The sequence below is a fragment of the Oreochromis niloticus genome, linkage group LG13 (genome assembly GCF_001858045.2).
Source record: "Oreochromis niloticus isolate F11D_XX linkage group LG13, O_niloticus_UMD_NMBU, whole genome shotgun sequence".
NCBI lineage: Eukaryota > Metazoa > Chordata > Actinopteri > Cichliformes > Cichlidae > Oreochromis > Oreochromis niloticus.
In genome coordinates this window covers 16,900,726-16,915,659 of record NC_031978.2, presented here as the reverse complement: position 1 = coordinate 16,915,659, position 14,934 = coordinate 16,900,726, and the positions used below count along the sequence as shown (strand labels likewise).

The window sequence follows — 14,934 nt, the reverse complement described above, 5'->3', positions numbered from 1 at the left end:
CGATCACCCAAAAGTTAGCACTTAATGTGACAACTTATCAGACAAAAGCTCCCCACAGAGAACGGGGAAATGAGAGAGAGAGGGAAGGCGGGAGGAAGATATCATTGCCCACGGACAGAACAATATAATATGATGATGAAGAGGAAACTGTATCATAATCATAATTATCTGAAGTGGCTGCAGTGTCAAATATCACATGAGACCCAAGCGTTCCCCATATGTTTTAACATATTGCACAAAGCTGCCCAATGCATGTTGGCCTGAGGGGAGGCAGAGAGCAGGGGACGTCCAGCCCTGTATTTAATTAAATGACTTCAATACCCCGTGCCTGCGGCAGGGCCTCAAGTGTAAGTAGAAGGGTCTGTAAGAGCTGCTAAATAAACACTGCCTTTCCCAGTGGGCCTGAGATCATGAGAGGATGCATGTCATTCTCAAGATGTAAACACATCAGGAGGATACTGAATGCAATAGGAGCCAAAATAAGAGGGGTAGACAAAGAAAGGGTGGCTGTGTGGGAGTGTGTTCCTATTGTTTTCTATATCAAGTTGCTATAATAATTAAAATGCAATGATCAAACGAAGCGATATAGACAAAGAAAGCGATAAAATTGATGCCTCTCTTTTTTTTTGCAGGGAATAGACAGCTAACATTGGGTGACAAATATTAAAAAATACAAGACTTACTTCAATATTTTCTCTTTTTTTTTCATTCACTGGCAATCCACCAAAGTTTTTCAATCTCTTCTAGCCAAGTGCTTAGTGTTCATATATTATTGTAATGTGTTACAGCGAGATTTGAAGGCATGACACATGATTTACTACATGATCGAAACCAGAGGGAAATACTAAAAGGCACAAACATGTTGGAAAAGGCGTCCTCGGGAATCTTCCGACATCTCAAGTCTCCTTGACAACTTTGGCTTGGCGGAAGAATGCTTGTAATCTCCTCTGGCGGGGACGGATCCTGTGGCTCAGGCCGGCTGTGGAGTGGACAGTCCTATTGTTGCTTAAAACCTCAAAGGGGAGAAGGAAGATAGGACAGCAAGCAGGAGGCCAAAAGAAAAGACTTGAAAGGAGAGGACCGTGGAAGCAGTTAAATATAGAACAGGGATGGATGGATTAATGGTGGGGCACTGACGGTAAGGAGCATGTAGCAAATTCCTTTAATCCTCATCATAAAACCTGGTGTCTGTCAACTTGTACCTGCAGTAGCATTTCTGTAATATTATAATAGTTTTATTTAACAATGAAATTAGCAGAGATTTTTATTTGTAAAAAACTCCTTCTTGCTGGATGTTAATGGTGTGTTTAGGCATGAAGTTTACTTTCTATTTTTTCACAGGAGATTATATGAAAGTACTGTGTGTAAACACAGAGTTAACAAACAGAACTAAAAAGTAAAGAGTGAAAAAAACATTTTAGTTATCTATAATTAAGAAATAAAAATGAAAAAGATATTGTATGCTTGCAAAACTAACAAAAATAAATAGAGTGGATGTGTTGCTTTAAAGCAACAGCAGTGTCTACATGACTGTAAGTCTTTTTATTTTACTTATTCAGAAAGCCTTACATTTTACCACTGACAAACACATCCATACAGTAATGTAAAACCAAAAATTAAACTGAAAGGAGAAAGCCTGAACTGGAAAATTAATTAATAAAGTAGATGTAATTAAAAACAACAATTAAAATCAAAAATATGAAAAATACATGCAATATAAAACAGTAAAAAACTGGTTTGAACAGAGCTGAGTGGGAGGGACCGAGTATTTTGGAGATTATGCTAAATCAAGGCCAGTTAGGAGAGGGGGTGGAGCCCAAGGCCAGACAAAGACTGAAAAGGATGTGCCAGTGGCATTTAAATGGGCAAAAGAGTGAGGAATAAAAAAAACATTTAAAAAAAAAAGGCAAGCGAGAGGAAAAAACAGAGTTCCTCCTCCATGGCTGACACTTTTTTTCTGGGTCCTCAAGCAGATGCTGAGGCAGATGGTGGTGAATTAACAGAAGATGGGAGAAGAAGAAATGGAAAAGCCTAAAATGGGCCCACGGAGGGCACACATTAAAATATTGTGTGAGTTTGTGCATTTGTGTGTACACGCATTAGTGTATGCATTTGTGTGTTTGTGTGCAGAGTACGCTGGTCCAGAGGAGAGGCTGTTAAACAGTATCTCAGCTGGGAGGACTAAAGAGGATGGGTGGAGGATTCCCAGTCAGAGATAGAGCTCGCGATAATAATCACAGGCGTGAAATTACAATGCTGATATTTGTTGCACCCCAGGGTGCGGTACGGTGAGGCTATCGGAGCTTGGAGAGCCCACATATCACCAGAGGCCTGGGCTGGCTGACGGTCATCAATGATCAGAAGAGCGGTCCCTCGCCCACACCTCTGCCCGCATGAAGAATAATTTCAGCAGAGTCACAATGCAAAAGAGCCTCATCTGTGGTGTTTATGTTAAAATGGCTGTGCTTTCATTTTTTCTGAATTTGTGTTCACAGCAGTAGTCATGGAATCAAGCTTTCAGTGAAGAAATTAATAAAATAGGCTATACAAATTCAGATGCTGTGATTTTACTGGGCTGTAAAGCTGTGATTATCACGGCTACTCCGAGCACTTTCCAGCACTCTCTTTTAAAATTATTGCAGTAAAATTAAACTAATGCAGAAATAATACCGTGTTTAAAAGCCTAAATGGTTACTTTATCAGGTGCGCCGGAGTACATCTGTTACTGCCTTGCAGATGTATACTGTTCTTTTGACTTGAATCAGCCCCCTGCATGGGGTAAGACTGATTCTGTGGCACATAGTCGAGTCTGATTAGTACATCTGTGGCTGAAAAAGGCAATTTGACTCTTTTCTAGTTTAACAGAATCACATTTTTAAATAAATCAGTGGGTTCTAAGTAGATCCAGACTGAGATGTTCATTTAAAAAACATGCACTTTTAACTATGATTGCTCTTAGATTAGACTCTGACCTTTTAGGAACCTAAAACAGAGAGCCTGTATGCAGAAATCTCCAGGATTCTCTTTCACTGATCCTTTTAGAAAACTATAATACAGCCACCCATGTTTGCTTCCTGGCTTATCAGTCTTACTAGTCATAATAAGTCAGAACATTACAGCTAAGGTCAAGTAATCTCTGTGATTTTTTTCTTCTTGGCTTTGTACAGTAAATGTCACATTGCTATAGTTGCTTCTTCTTTATTCTTCCCATCGTATCTCTGCCATATACCAACATTTCTGCTTTGCAACAACTCCTAAAGTAGATGCATGATGCACATGATGATTTCCCATCTACGGTGTAAAGGAATAGTATTTCAAAATATGTATGTTAAACTCTTTACCCTTATAGGAAAGTAGACATAGCGCTCTGCCTATTTGACAGATCGTTCAAAAATGCATACATTTATTTCAGGATAAAAATGAATATAAATAAAATATAAAATGTTTTTTCAGGGTTTGATGAATGAAAACTGAGTGTCATCATTGCAGTTTTCAGCATATGTTACCATGGAGACATCTGCATCTGTGTAAGTTTTTGCTGACTTCTGATAGTTGCTGCAAGTTTCAGGGTATTGCCGTGTAGGGTAGCGCTCCCCTGCCTGTTCAACTCGTTTAGCTCTCAAATCAGAAGCAGAAAAGTGGGTGGACGTATTTCAGCCAGAATATTCTCCTGGCCAAGAGCCAAGCTCTGACAAGATATGACACCACATTTTCTCCCATTCACTCAGTGAAGGGGGGAAAGAAGCTCATTTTCATGTCCATCATCTCCTGCTCTTGCCACTGCCTCTGTGAAAAGCCCAGCCTGCCTCCCCCATTTCTGGGGTGAAAGTGAAAAGTAGATGTGTTGTCAGGGCAAAACTGATAATGGTTGTGGGACACAGACTGATCCCAATTGCCCTGCTTTCAGCCCCTGCCACCCCCATGGTCCTTGCCACTAAAGGGTTCACTGACAGATGGGACGGGGCACTGTGGGACAGAGTGCTGATCTGGCATAAAAACACAGCAGAACAGGCTTTTTTCTTGGCACCACAGGCCTGCGCAAATAGTTTACCATTTAGACCATTACAGGCTGTGTTCGGCCTTGCGGTGTGGATACTTTGAACTTCATCAAAAGTTCACATTTTTAGAAAGACAAGACGTTTCATTTGCAACATTGTATAATTGAACTTTAAAAGAACACTCCAAACTGATCACACAATTTGATAAAGGTGCTGGAAAAGTTTGCCTATTCCCTAATTAATTTATGTTGAACTGGGGAGTCATGCCCTTTGAAGTGACTCCTTTAGATTAAGGAGTCATTTAATGTGACATTCAATACTATATTCCAAACTTAAGGACCAAAGCCTGCTGAGCACAGTACGTTTACCCCGCTGTGTTTAATTTCAGCCATTTGTAAAGTAGCCGAGTGGCTACAAAGCATGGTGGTTATTACTTTGCAGGCACTATTCATTCAGATAAGTATCACCTCTCAGCAGAGGGAGAGATAACTCGAGGGGTCTCTCACCAGAAAGAGCAAAAGTGAAGGTCATTATAATGTCATCACAAGTTATCCTGCTGACCCCGAAGTCACAGAGACTGAATAATGTCCTCTGGAGCACAAATATAGGACATGAAGGCAAGAGGAACAAAGAAAGGGACAGTTACAGAGAGGAAAAGAGACATGTTGACAGACAGGAATTGAGCAGAGGAAAAAAATGGAAATAATAACATATTACAATAACATATTATTCTGTTTATAATGAACGATCCTGCTTTGGATCAGGTAATATATAAGCTGCCTGTTAGATTTATACCAGAGAGAATAGGTTGGTAAAGATGCACTTTATCTTCAGACATGAAAACAACCCTACCGCTCTGGCACAATCCCAGCAGGAGCTGGGGGGGAAATTGCCGTTTTTACATTTCTGTATCATTTTCCCATAAGGAATACGGATAACAAATGAAATATTCAACCCGATTGTCTGGTTTATTCCTTTTATTATCCACAAATATCAGGCTGGCAGTCAAAGAATGGCTCGTCTCGTCTAGGGGTCCCTTCCCACTTGGGGCCTGACAGCCTATCAAGTCTCCACGCATAAATAGGTCAGGATTGTGTGAGCACTTCAGTACGTTATATTTTAAGGTTTTCACCTTGCAGAATCACTAAACAGAAATTGAAAATTACAGAGAAGATGAATTGCTGTGAACAAGAAGCCAAATAAGCAAGATCAAATCCACATAAGAGCCTGTAGATCCATAAATAACAGGATGTTGCTTCTCATCGCTAACATGTCCCTCCAGCATGCGTTTTCTAAGCAGAAGTGTGCGATCCTGCTGCGGCAGAAGCCCGTGTGTCGTCTGGTTGCAAACCAGGAGAGACAGATGCCCACTTACAGCACCGTTGTAACACAATGAGTCTCATCAGATATTAGTAATTGACCATTAATGAACTCCCCGTGATAGCCCACTGAGGAATACGCACAAAGGCCCTGGGGACCATGTGGCAGCGGGAGAAAGGGCCTCATGGTATTAACATACTCCCAAGGCTACAAGAGGCTTTTAAATGGCCAATCAATACAGAGCATTCGTTCATCATGCCCTCTGAGGGACCCTAGAGGTGTTTGCCGTGTGTTGAGAGAAGAAAAGGGAGAAGTGTGCTGTCAAGAGCCCTATTCTTTGTGAGTGATGAATGTGAGAAACCAAACATGAGCTTAATTTGTCGTTTGCGGGGGTAATTTCTTATAATCTATCAAAGAACAAACTCACACCGGTACTCAAGCTGTTCTCGGGTCTAAGAAGCCTTTGTCTTTTCAAAGGGAACATCAACATTTTAACCGATACTGTAAAACCAGGACAAGGACATCACAAATATCATGTGACATTTACTGTACATATCCCATTAGATAGCTATGAATAAAGCCAGACTTCCTCTGCGCCACATAGTTTTACTCTTAATTTTCTCATTTGTGTTATATGGCACAATGAAATGGATATCATTATATAGAATAGCACTATCATACAAATACCATGCTGTGTCCTTGAAGGCAGCATAATAAATGGTTCATCACTGGCAACCAAATGGCAAGACAAATTTATGGCTACTGATCTCTTCTCATCATCAGAGCAAAGTACTCAGTAAAATTTCATTGTAACTTCCAGGGAAATAAATAAATTTGGCCCTTGACCTTGAAGAAAAATCACCTCCCACACATCCAGCTTGACTTGATGGACCCCTCTGCCTCTATCACACCCCCTTCTCTCTCTTTCAATCACCTCCATACATCTTACCTTCTTTGTCACAGTGTCCATAGGCTAAAGATAGGTATCGCACCTTCACTAGCTCTATACCTCGACCCCCTGAGATTTGTGCAAGCGAGTGTTTCTGTCTCCTCTGTCTCTGCTGAGACCCCAACCCACCCCCCAAGGAGCAATGATAGAAAGATAGGAGGAGTGCGAATACAGAAGATCTTCAGGGAGGGACTGACAGAAGAGAGAGAATATGTGGATAGGGTTGGAGGAAGAAGATGACATGGAGAAGAAGAAATGACAGGAGATTAATATGCAGAGGGTCTCAGTTTAAGTCAAGAAAGAAGGACAAAAGTAGAAAACAATAATGGGAGCAAAGCCCTGGATGCCGGGCCTCTCTGAATTAAACACATAGCCGTGGGCTAAGGTGCTGTCAGCCTGGGTGCAGTGACATTCCTGCCTGATAATCTGCCCTGCCATAAAATTAGAATAGCAAATACCCCACTGACAGAGATGCATGTCCTCCCTCTCTTGCGCCACCATAAAAAACTCCTGCCAGTGTCTTGGAATGCCACAAACTTCAATTTAAATTTACTGCGCCGCAAAAGGAGAAGTGATATGCATTCGAAAATTTTAATAACCTATTAAGTTATGACTTCAATTTCATTTTATGAATATTTTCCTTGGGGAGCGCTGCCGTCGCAAGAGAAAGACAGAAATTTAAAAAAGATAAATAGTGCCATTAATCTATAACATTGCGCTCCCATTATTCTTGAAAATGAGAAGTTATTTTTGCTCAGATCGTCACATAATTATCTCCTTATACTTGACTTACAAGCCAGAAAATGACCATGTTTGAAAAATTTGAGGACTGTCTTTTGTTTCAGGGGGGAAAAAAATCATAATTTGTCTTAATATATTGTCTATCTGACAAGGAATATTTGAAGTTGATTAGGTTTCAATGGCTTTATTATTAACAACTACTGGTTCAGTAGGAGATAAGTACTCCACGTCTGACATGCTGTGAGATACAATTGCTCCAAAGGTCAGTAAGCCTGCTCTATTTTGAAAGATCACTAAACTATAAATTCTCCAACATCATTTATAGTCCAACATCGTGCTTTACCATTTAAACTGCTTTTAAGCTGCAAAACTATTAAACAACTCATCTCAACTCCACTTTGTGGAGGGTGAATGTGGGAGTGCAGCAGGGTATAATAGCTTTAATCTGTCTGTTGTTTGTCTCATGGGCATTAAACACCATCTTGATATGAGTGAGACTACAGTGCACACAGGAGGGGGTCCTCATAATATTTAATAGGTCATCAAAGGGAATGGGGGGTAGACTGCTGACATTTGCCTGGATAGTTAGGAGAAACCCCAGGAGTTGTCATATGACTCATTACCAGAGCACAGTCGACTTGGTTGCATCATCGTTCAAAGAGGCTGTCTGGCAGAAAAATCATAATCCAACACATATAACTATTCAAGTCACAATGGCTCCATTAAGTAGCATGAGATTTTGATTCTTGTTTCCACCCTGAAAATAGAGACTAATCAGTTAATAAAATTCTATTACTGCCACCATGAATGAGATAGTTGCTGTCATTAGTGTGGAAAAACCCTGTGAGTAAAGCGGCCTGAGCTGGTGCCATGCTGCAGCTTAAAGGAGGGCTTTCCACAGACAGATGCGGGCAGGCTGTCTCGCGGCTGTGTCTCTGTTGGCGCACCACCTCCCCTGCCAGCTACCTCTGGTCAAAGTTTAAAAACTGAAGCCTACCATGATGACGAAAGGACATCATTTGGAGCTTCAAGATTTTCCACAAGAGGGAAAAAATGAAATGTGGTGAGCGGGACAGCTGCTGACCTCCTCGGGCCTCCTGGACAGCAGGTGTCAGAGAAGCATGGTGAGAGTCAAACTTAATGAGAACCCCACAGTCTATTTTATACTTAAATAGCCTTTGGATGTATTTAGATTGACACAAGAGAGGCCCATTTGTCAAATAATGAATCTAAACATTGTTGTTTCGAGATGAAGCTCGTGATTTTAAAAATTGTGGGAAAAATCTGCCTTTTTTTTCTCTTTACATTCAAACACTGCATAAGCACAACAGGTCATACTTAACGAAATTGTTGTTTTTGTTAGGTTGTCATTCAATTAAGCTTAATCTTAACAACCTATATTTAAAAACAAACTTTTTTATGTTAGCTTCCAGCAAATTTGAAGTCGTGTCAAGCTTATCCTACCTTTGGATTGAGCTAAAATATTTAGTTTAAGGGATGGCAAAATGGGGAAATTTGCAAGTCCAGAAATACATTAGAGGGAAACATAAATCATGCATTTTTTTTTTAATTCCCAGAGTTCTAATTACTTTCAACAGGGTGGAGTTTACTATTGATGAAAACAAGAGCCCAGTGTTGGAGGATGGTTCAGCATCCACCAGCTTTTTAGACCCGAGTGTAGACCGAGCTCTGACCCCAGTTCACAAAATCCTCGCCGTACAGAAGCAAACAGAACACGGACATTTCAAAAGAAAATTTAGCTGTCACTTCCAAGACCCCTCAAACTTTAGACAACCCCCACAACCCTGCAAAAAAACCAGCAGCAGGGCACTTAAATGCCCCTCACACATTGATTCCTTTTCCCGAGGGCCCAAACCAATTTCTCTTGTTTTCAGACACTCTCCCTCCCTGAACCTGCAGTGGCCATCAAAGACATTCATCCATCCACCCAGGATGACTATGACTGATCTCGCCGCCAAACGATCAATTTGTATTTGCTCTGTCTTTCTCCATTTTTTTTTCTTTTCTACGTGTGCTTTGCGTTGTTCTTTCCCTCCTCGTCTCTTTCCTTCTGTCTCCCTCACTTCATCCTCTTGCTATTTTGTTGATGTGCAGAATATGATGAAAAAGTGAGAGTGCAGATGGCTCTGACACCGTGGCACGTGAGAGCAACAAACCAATCACTATTTGACCTTGGAGAACAACTAATTCATATGTTCATCCATCCATTTGACACACCTAACTTTTCTTTTCATTTCAGCAAAATTCATGTGAACATTAATGCAAAATATCCAGTAATAGTTCTTTGTGCAGTTTGAATTTGCAAACTGCACAATAAGTTATTTCAAACAAGCTTCAGCATGCCTGATTTGTTCAGTAGTATATGTCTCTCCTTCATTCATTAAGTTGTAATTGGACATGATTCTCATCCAGGAATGCGGCATCCTCGGATTCCTCCAAGGCACGCAAGGTGATGATGACAGTGCTAGAAAGAGCTGTTAATCCATCTTGTAATTGCGCCGAGCAGATTGCAGGGTTGGACGTGTCTGTGAAAAGGCTGCAGAGAAGCATTTGTCACCAGACGTGAACAATAGGAGGCATTGTGTATTTGAGTGTATCTGCATGTGCAGTGAAAGCTTTTGTATGTATTTGGGAGGGTGTGGTGTGGTGTGTGTGTGTCTTGGGGTGGTAAATGAAGGTAAATGTGTTGTTTATATGTGTGATTCTGGTATATGTTATAGTAAATGGCCTTTGTGTGTGTGTGTGTGTGTGTGTGTGTGTGTGTGTGTGTGTGTGTGTGTGTCCTGCATCTTGATGTGCACAGTGGTGTGTGCGTGTGTGTGTGTCGGGGGTCCCTTTTCCTTACTATTCACAGACAATTTGTAAGGCCGGCTGTTGAAGTCAGGCTGAAGCTCGTGGAACAGCTGGAGCCCCTCAATGATTGATAAACGTGGCGGCAAGAACTTCATCTCCCCCTGAATGAAGACAAAGGCCCCACAATGCTCAGCCAGTGTGTTACGCCTGCCTATCGTTAAGTGCGGGCTGCGGACCTGCCCCGGTCCTCAGCTGGGGGAGTCGAGGTGCCAAGAGAGAGGTCAGGACCCAAACTAATTACCATTTTATGACAAAATGGTTCTTTCTTTGTGGTTATATAATTGATTTACCTTTCAGGGGGAGATCATTATTAAGTGGCCTTGGGAGGGTGGGATTAAAAGGAGGCAAAAGGAGATTAGCTTCACTTTTACATGTCCTCAGTGTCATAAAAGTGCAAACCAAATATGTCTACAAATATGAATAAAGTAGTTACAGAGCCTGAAATAAAGCTATATCATATAATATTTACATGTGATTGAATAATCTTTACAAAGAATTACCATGAAAGCAACAAATGGACCATTTAATATTGAAATGCAGAAATCACTGACCCCATGAGTGGGTATGTGTCATGAATTACGTACTTCCACCATGAAAACAGTAATCAAATAATCAGTTATGAATGATTAAAAGTGTTTTTCAGTGTTGTATCGATTCTGGCAAATACCGCCACATTTTCCAGGGAGAGACTTTAACAGAGACGTGTTCAGAGGTCCACCGCCTCGGTGTCGTAAACTTTTGCCTGTTTGTGACCCATGCAGGAGCAGGTCAGTGACTCAGAGCAGGGCCAGCTCTGTCAAAGTCACCATGGGGGCTGATAATTGTTACATTTGGCTGTGATGATTCCCACCCAAGAATCTGCTTCATGTGACTTCACAGTGAACAGGCAATATGTGTGCCGGCATCTGGATTTTGCATTTTTGTCATCTTATGTCATCTTTCCAGTCAAAGATTTGAAAATAGCTATCTGCTGCTATTGGACAATGTTTGTTTTTGAAATGCTTGACTTAGTTATGTCTTCAATACACCGTTTGCTTATGCGCATTACCTCCTATAGTTGCAAGCATTTCCTTCTGTGAAACAAATTATGTTTTGTACTCCCAACTTTCTCTCTTGGACTCAGAGAGCATTGTAGCCTGCGTACATCCATCCTTGACCTATTTAATGGCTGGGTTCTGTCGAAGACCCGCTGCACAAATTGAAAAGTTTTCAGTCACTAAGTGAAATGTATGGCTCTGCCTCCGCTCCAGAAAAATTGGGGATTGTTCTATTTTAATTCCAGACTCAATTTCAGACGTCCTCCACGCTGCAACAAAGTGGATTTCAGACCCACGGTTGTTGACATTTCAGCTGCCAGGACGCACGATGAATGAGTGAATATTGATGAACACAAAAGATGTACCCAGGCCATTTTTTCCCCCGCTCTCTGTTATTGTTGGTGTGGAGGTGGGGAGAAGAGGAGAGATGAAGCGCCCTTTGGCTCCCCTGGGAGCGAGGAACCCCTCTCCATATTCAGAATATTCCCTGTGAAGTTCAGAAAGAGATATCAATCTCACTTTGAGGCTCTGGGCCTTCATTTGTTTGTGAGAGATGCGGAGCGCTGCTCAGATGACTGTGCCAATTCTTCAAATCCCACTTACAGTAGGAGTTCACACAAACACGCACACTGTGCACTGCAGAGCATCTGCCACTTCCCTCAGCCCCTCTCAGGCATCAGTGTCTGTGGCAGTGGAGAGTGCACCGTGACACTCTTAGGTCTTGATTGAGGAAGCAGTTGCAGCTTTGTCAGCATACTTTGGATGTTTGGGCAGAAGCAACACAAGTTGTTGTTTTTTTGTTGTTAAAGAAAAATGTAAGAGAGAGAAAACGAGAGAGAGCAAAAAAGACCTGACATATTGCAGGTGAATTTAAAATAATTTTGTTGGTTTGCTGATTGATCAGTGAAGCCACTAAACTTTTAGCACTGATTTTTATTGCAGGCATCAGGAAAGTGGAGATTGGGGTAAATATGGAGAAGACACTCGACTATGTCATGTACTTCCTGATTAATGGACACCTGAGCTCCCAGCTTCACTATATTTGAATGCTGCAATTTATTTATTGATTACAAAATGTAACTTCTCCTATCACTGACTGGCTCGAGATCATTTTGCACATCGCCTCTCGTTCTACCTTAATTTTCTGTCAACTCCTTAATGCTTGCTCTCCAACTAAATAAATCTAAGAGAAACTGATTAAGAAGAAATATCCCGAGCTGAATATGATGGATAAATACAGAATGAAGCATGGTGTAAAATCATTAGGTGTAAATAAACACACCTAATATTTCACATGGGGAATTATTTTCCTTTGCTATATAATTTATCTCACAGTTTTTTGTTTGTGTGTTTGTTTTTGAGCACGTGCTGTCTCGTGGCCTCTCTTTGTAAGATGAGGAGGGAACCTGCTCTTGTTTGCGCTGATAATCGTTGCCATAGGTAAGGAGGTAATTACTGCCTCCGTGGAACATTACACCGGTGCTCTTTTTCATGCAGCTGTGGGATTTTTAGCTGGAGTTTGGTACATATAAATAATTCTATACATCCCACAAATGCATTGATTGGCTCAGTGAACACCGCCCTCTCTGAGGCTCTCAGTGTCCTCAGTGTATCCTCGTGTAGCCCCGTGTAACTCTGGACCTTCACTGTCACCAGCAAATGGCTTTTTAAAAAGCTGTGGTTGATTGTTTGAAACCTATTGTGAATTTGCATCCAATTGTTCAAATCTCTTTAAAATATTATAGAAGACATTTACTCCTATTCTCTCTCTCCCTCTAGCTCTGTCTCTCTTCACACCACCTTTGCACAACCCTCCTAAAGACACCATTGTGTCAGGTGCACAGCCTGGCTATGGTTTGGTTTTAGGAAGGCAATGGGCCATGCAGGCCTTTTTTCCACAGTGGGATTCTGAGTGGAGTCTTTGCCCTCACATGCATTCAGTTGGGCCTGCTTTACCAACACTATTGATTGCAGGTGATGTTCTGGACTCAGTCCAGCTGACCTCGAGGGGGCATTAGATACATCATTGTCCGTAGAGAAGCCTCTAGAGACCAGAGAGAAGCAGCACATGTGTTAAGGATTCTGACTGACCAGAAACTGCATCTGTCGGTGTTTAGGACATAAAGCATCTGGGCTGAGTGGTGTATGTTTAAAGAGTGAAATTCGATGATCTCAGTAGTGAAGCAGGAAATAGATACTCCATAGACAAATACGTTTTCAGCTGACCATTCGTGCACCACATACAGTATTCATCAACTTCTTCACCTTTTCCTTTTGCCCGCTAATTAGAAATCTTAATATGCAATCATGTTAACATTGGGTCTAATTTGTGCACCGTGCCTCTTTGTTTCTTACACACCTCACAGCAATTGATGGATATCCAATGAGACGCAGAGTCCCTGCCAAAGGGAGTAGCTCTGCAGCATGTGACACATCGCTGAGGCTGTGGGGAAGTACGCCTTAAATTAATTAACATCGGACCTCTTGTAGCTGTTCACTTCTGTAAACAAACATTTTAATATGCAGTGATTAATTAAATCTGCCAAGCTCCTCTGCCCCTCCCATAGATCTTCCTTCACTCTTACTTTCCCCATCTTGTTAAAGAGTTTATTATGTGCTGTGCAAGATTCACAACTTTGCCCAGGAACGCTTCTTCAAGGCACAGATTCTCTAAACGTTCAACAGCAACCTGATGGGTGATATTTTATTTCTGCTGTCCTGTTTGCTTCTAGAATTTCCATTTCAGATGAAAACTAGGAGCGATTCTTACATGAAACTTTTAAGGAAAGGATTAACAACATCCAGTGCAAATCTGCAAGAGCCCTCATCTCTTTAGAAGCTTCTGGGTTCTCCCTGCTTTGGCTGACTTCAATGAATAATCTTTTTTCTGGCATCTATTATACTGTAGCAGTTTACTATGTGCAAGTGTCTTATTATATCCAATAAGAAAAAATGAATATTAATGTGCAGGCTTTATTTAGTCAACCATGTTCAAAGTGTCTTACTTTCAAATCATTTAAATCACACAAGCCTGCACTATATATATGTATACTTGCTTCCAAACAGATAAATAAAACCCTGTTAATTCTATAATGAGCAAACAAACATTAGGGGAAATCTGCATGGCAGCTACATTAGAATACAGCCGTGCCAAATATCTATGGATTAAGGTTCATTTGGCAAGATTTAGCCATGATAAACAAATTCAAACACTTCAATAAATCCCTCAAATTATCTACAGTGGATAGTTTTGCATTTATCAAATATGAAATAATAAATCAAAATAAAAAAGATTGCACGAGTTTATGGAAATCCACATCAGCGGGGAATGGATGCCTACTCAAGGGGCATCACTGCACAGGTAAGCTGCTTTTGGAGGGTTCATGTAAATCCTAAAGTCCAAAAGTCAATTACTGGGGCATCTCAAGCGTGTGTTACTGAAAGACTCTGATGTTTTATTGAAGAGAGGCTTTAATTCATCGGGCTTCTCAGCTCCCTTTCATGCAGCTTGGAGAGGGAGAGCATGGTACCTCCTTCAGATGGCCAGTGTCATATATCACACACACACATGGGAAGAAAGAAAGAAAGAAAGAAAGAGAGAGAGAGAGCGAGAGAGAGAGAGAACACACACTAATGCCCAAAAACAACTCTCAGGTGGTCTGCTTCACTCCACTGACCAGACCATTACCCCCCTACACACACACACACACATGCACAGCCCTCTTAGTGCAGACCACACAGACTAAACAAGAAACTCTAACTCACCCATTCAGCATGTTCAGCTCTTTTTCTGTACAAATATAAACATATCTAACTACTCAATGTAAAATTTCAGTTAAAATTTCAAGAAAAGCCAAATTATACCCACACAGACACCTCACTGGCCATTTTGCTGTGCTTTTGAGATTCGACTTAAGTGCTGTATTTTAATGAAATCCACAGCACCTTGATAGATCATTTCATCACAGCTGGTTTGATAGCATTGGAAGGTGGGATGTACTGTGTTATTCTGCCG

The 14,934-nt window shown here is 41.2% G+C and overlaps 1 protein-coding gene across 4 annotated transcripts in view; it reads left to right on the top strand.

Annotated features, from left to right (window-relative positions):
• Window positions 1-857: 857 nt before the first annotated feature.
• pax2a (paired box 2a) overlaps window positions 858-14,934 on the top strand; it is a 50,287-nt gene continuing 36,210 nt past the window's right edge. For 2 of the 4 annotated variants that reach the window (XM_003451940.5, XM_005456574.4), the window contains exons 1-2: window positions 858-1,138; window positions 1,974-2,070. In XM_003451940.5, the coding sequence (XP_003451988.2) occupies window positions 2,007-2,070 (64 nt within the window). In that variant the 5' untranslated portion in view covers window positions 858-1,138; window positions 1,974-2,006. The remainder of the gene's footprint in view (window positions 1,139-1,973; window positions 2,071-14,934) is intronic. The other 2 variants (XM_025897601.1, XM_005456578.4) reach the window with 1 other exon arrangement.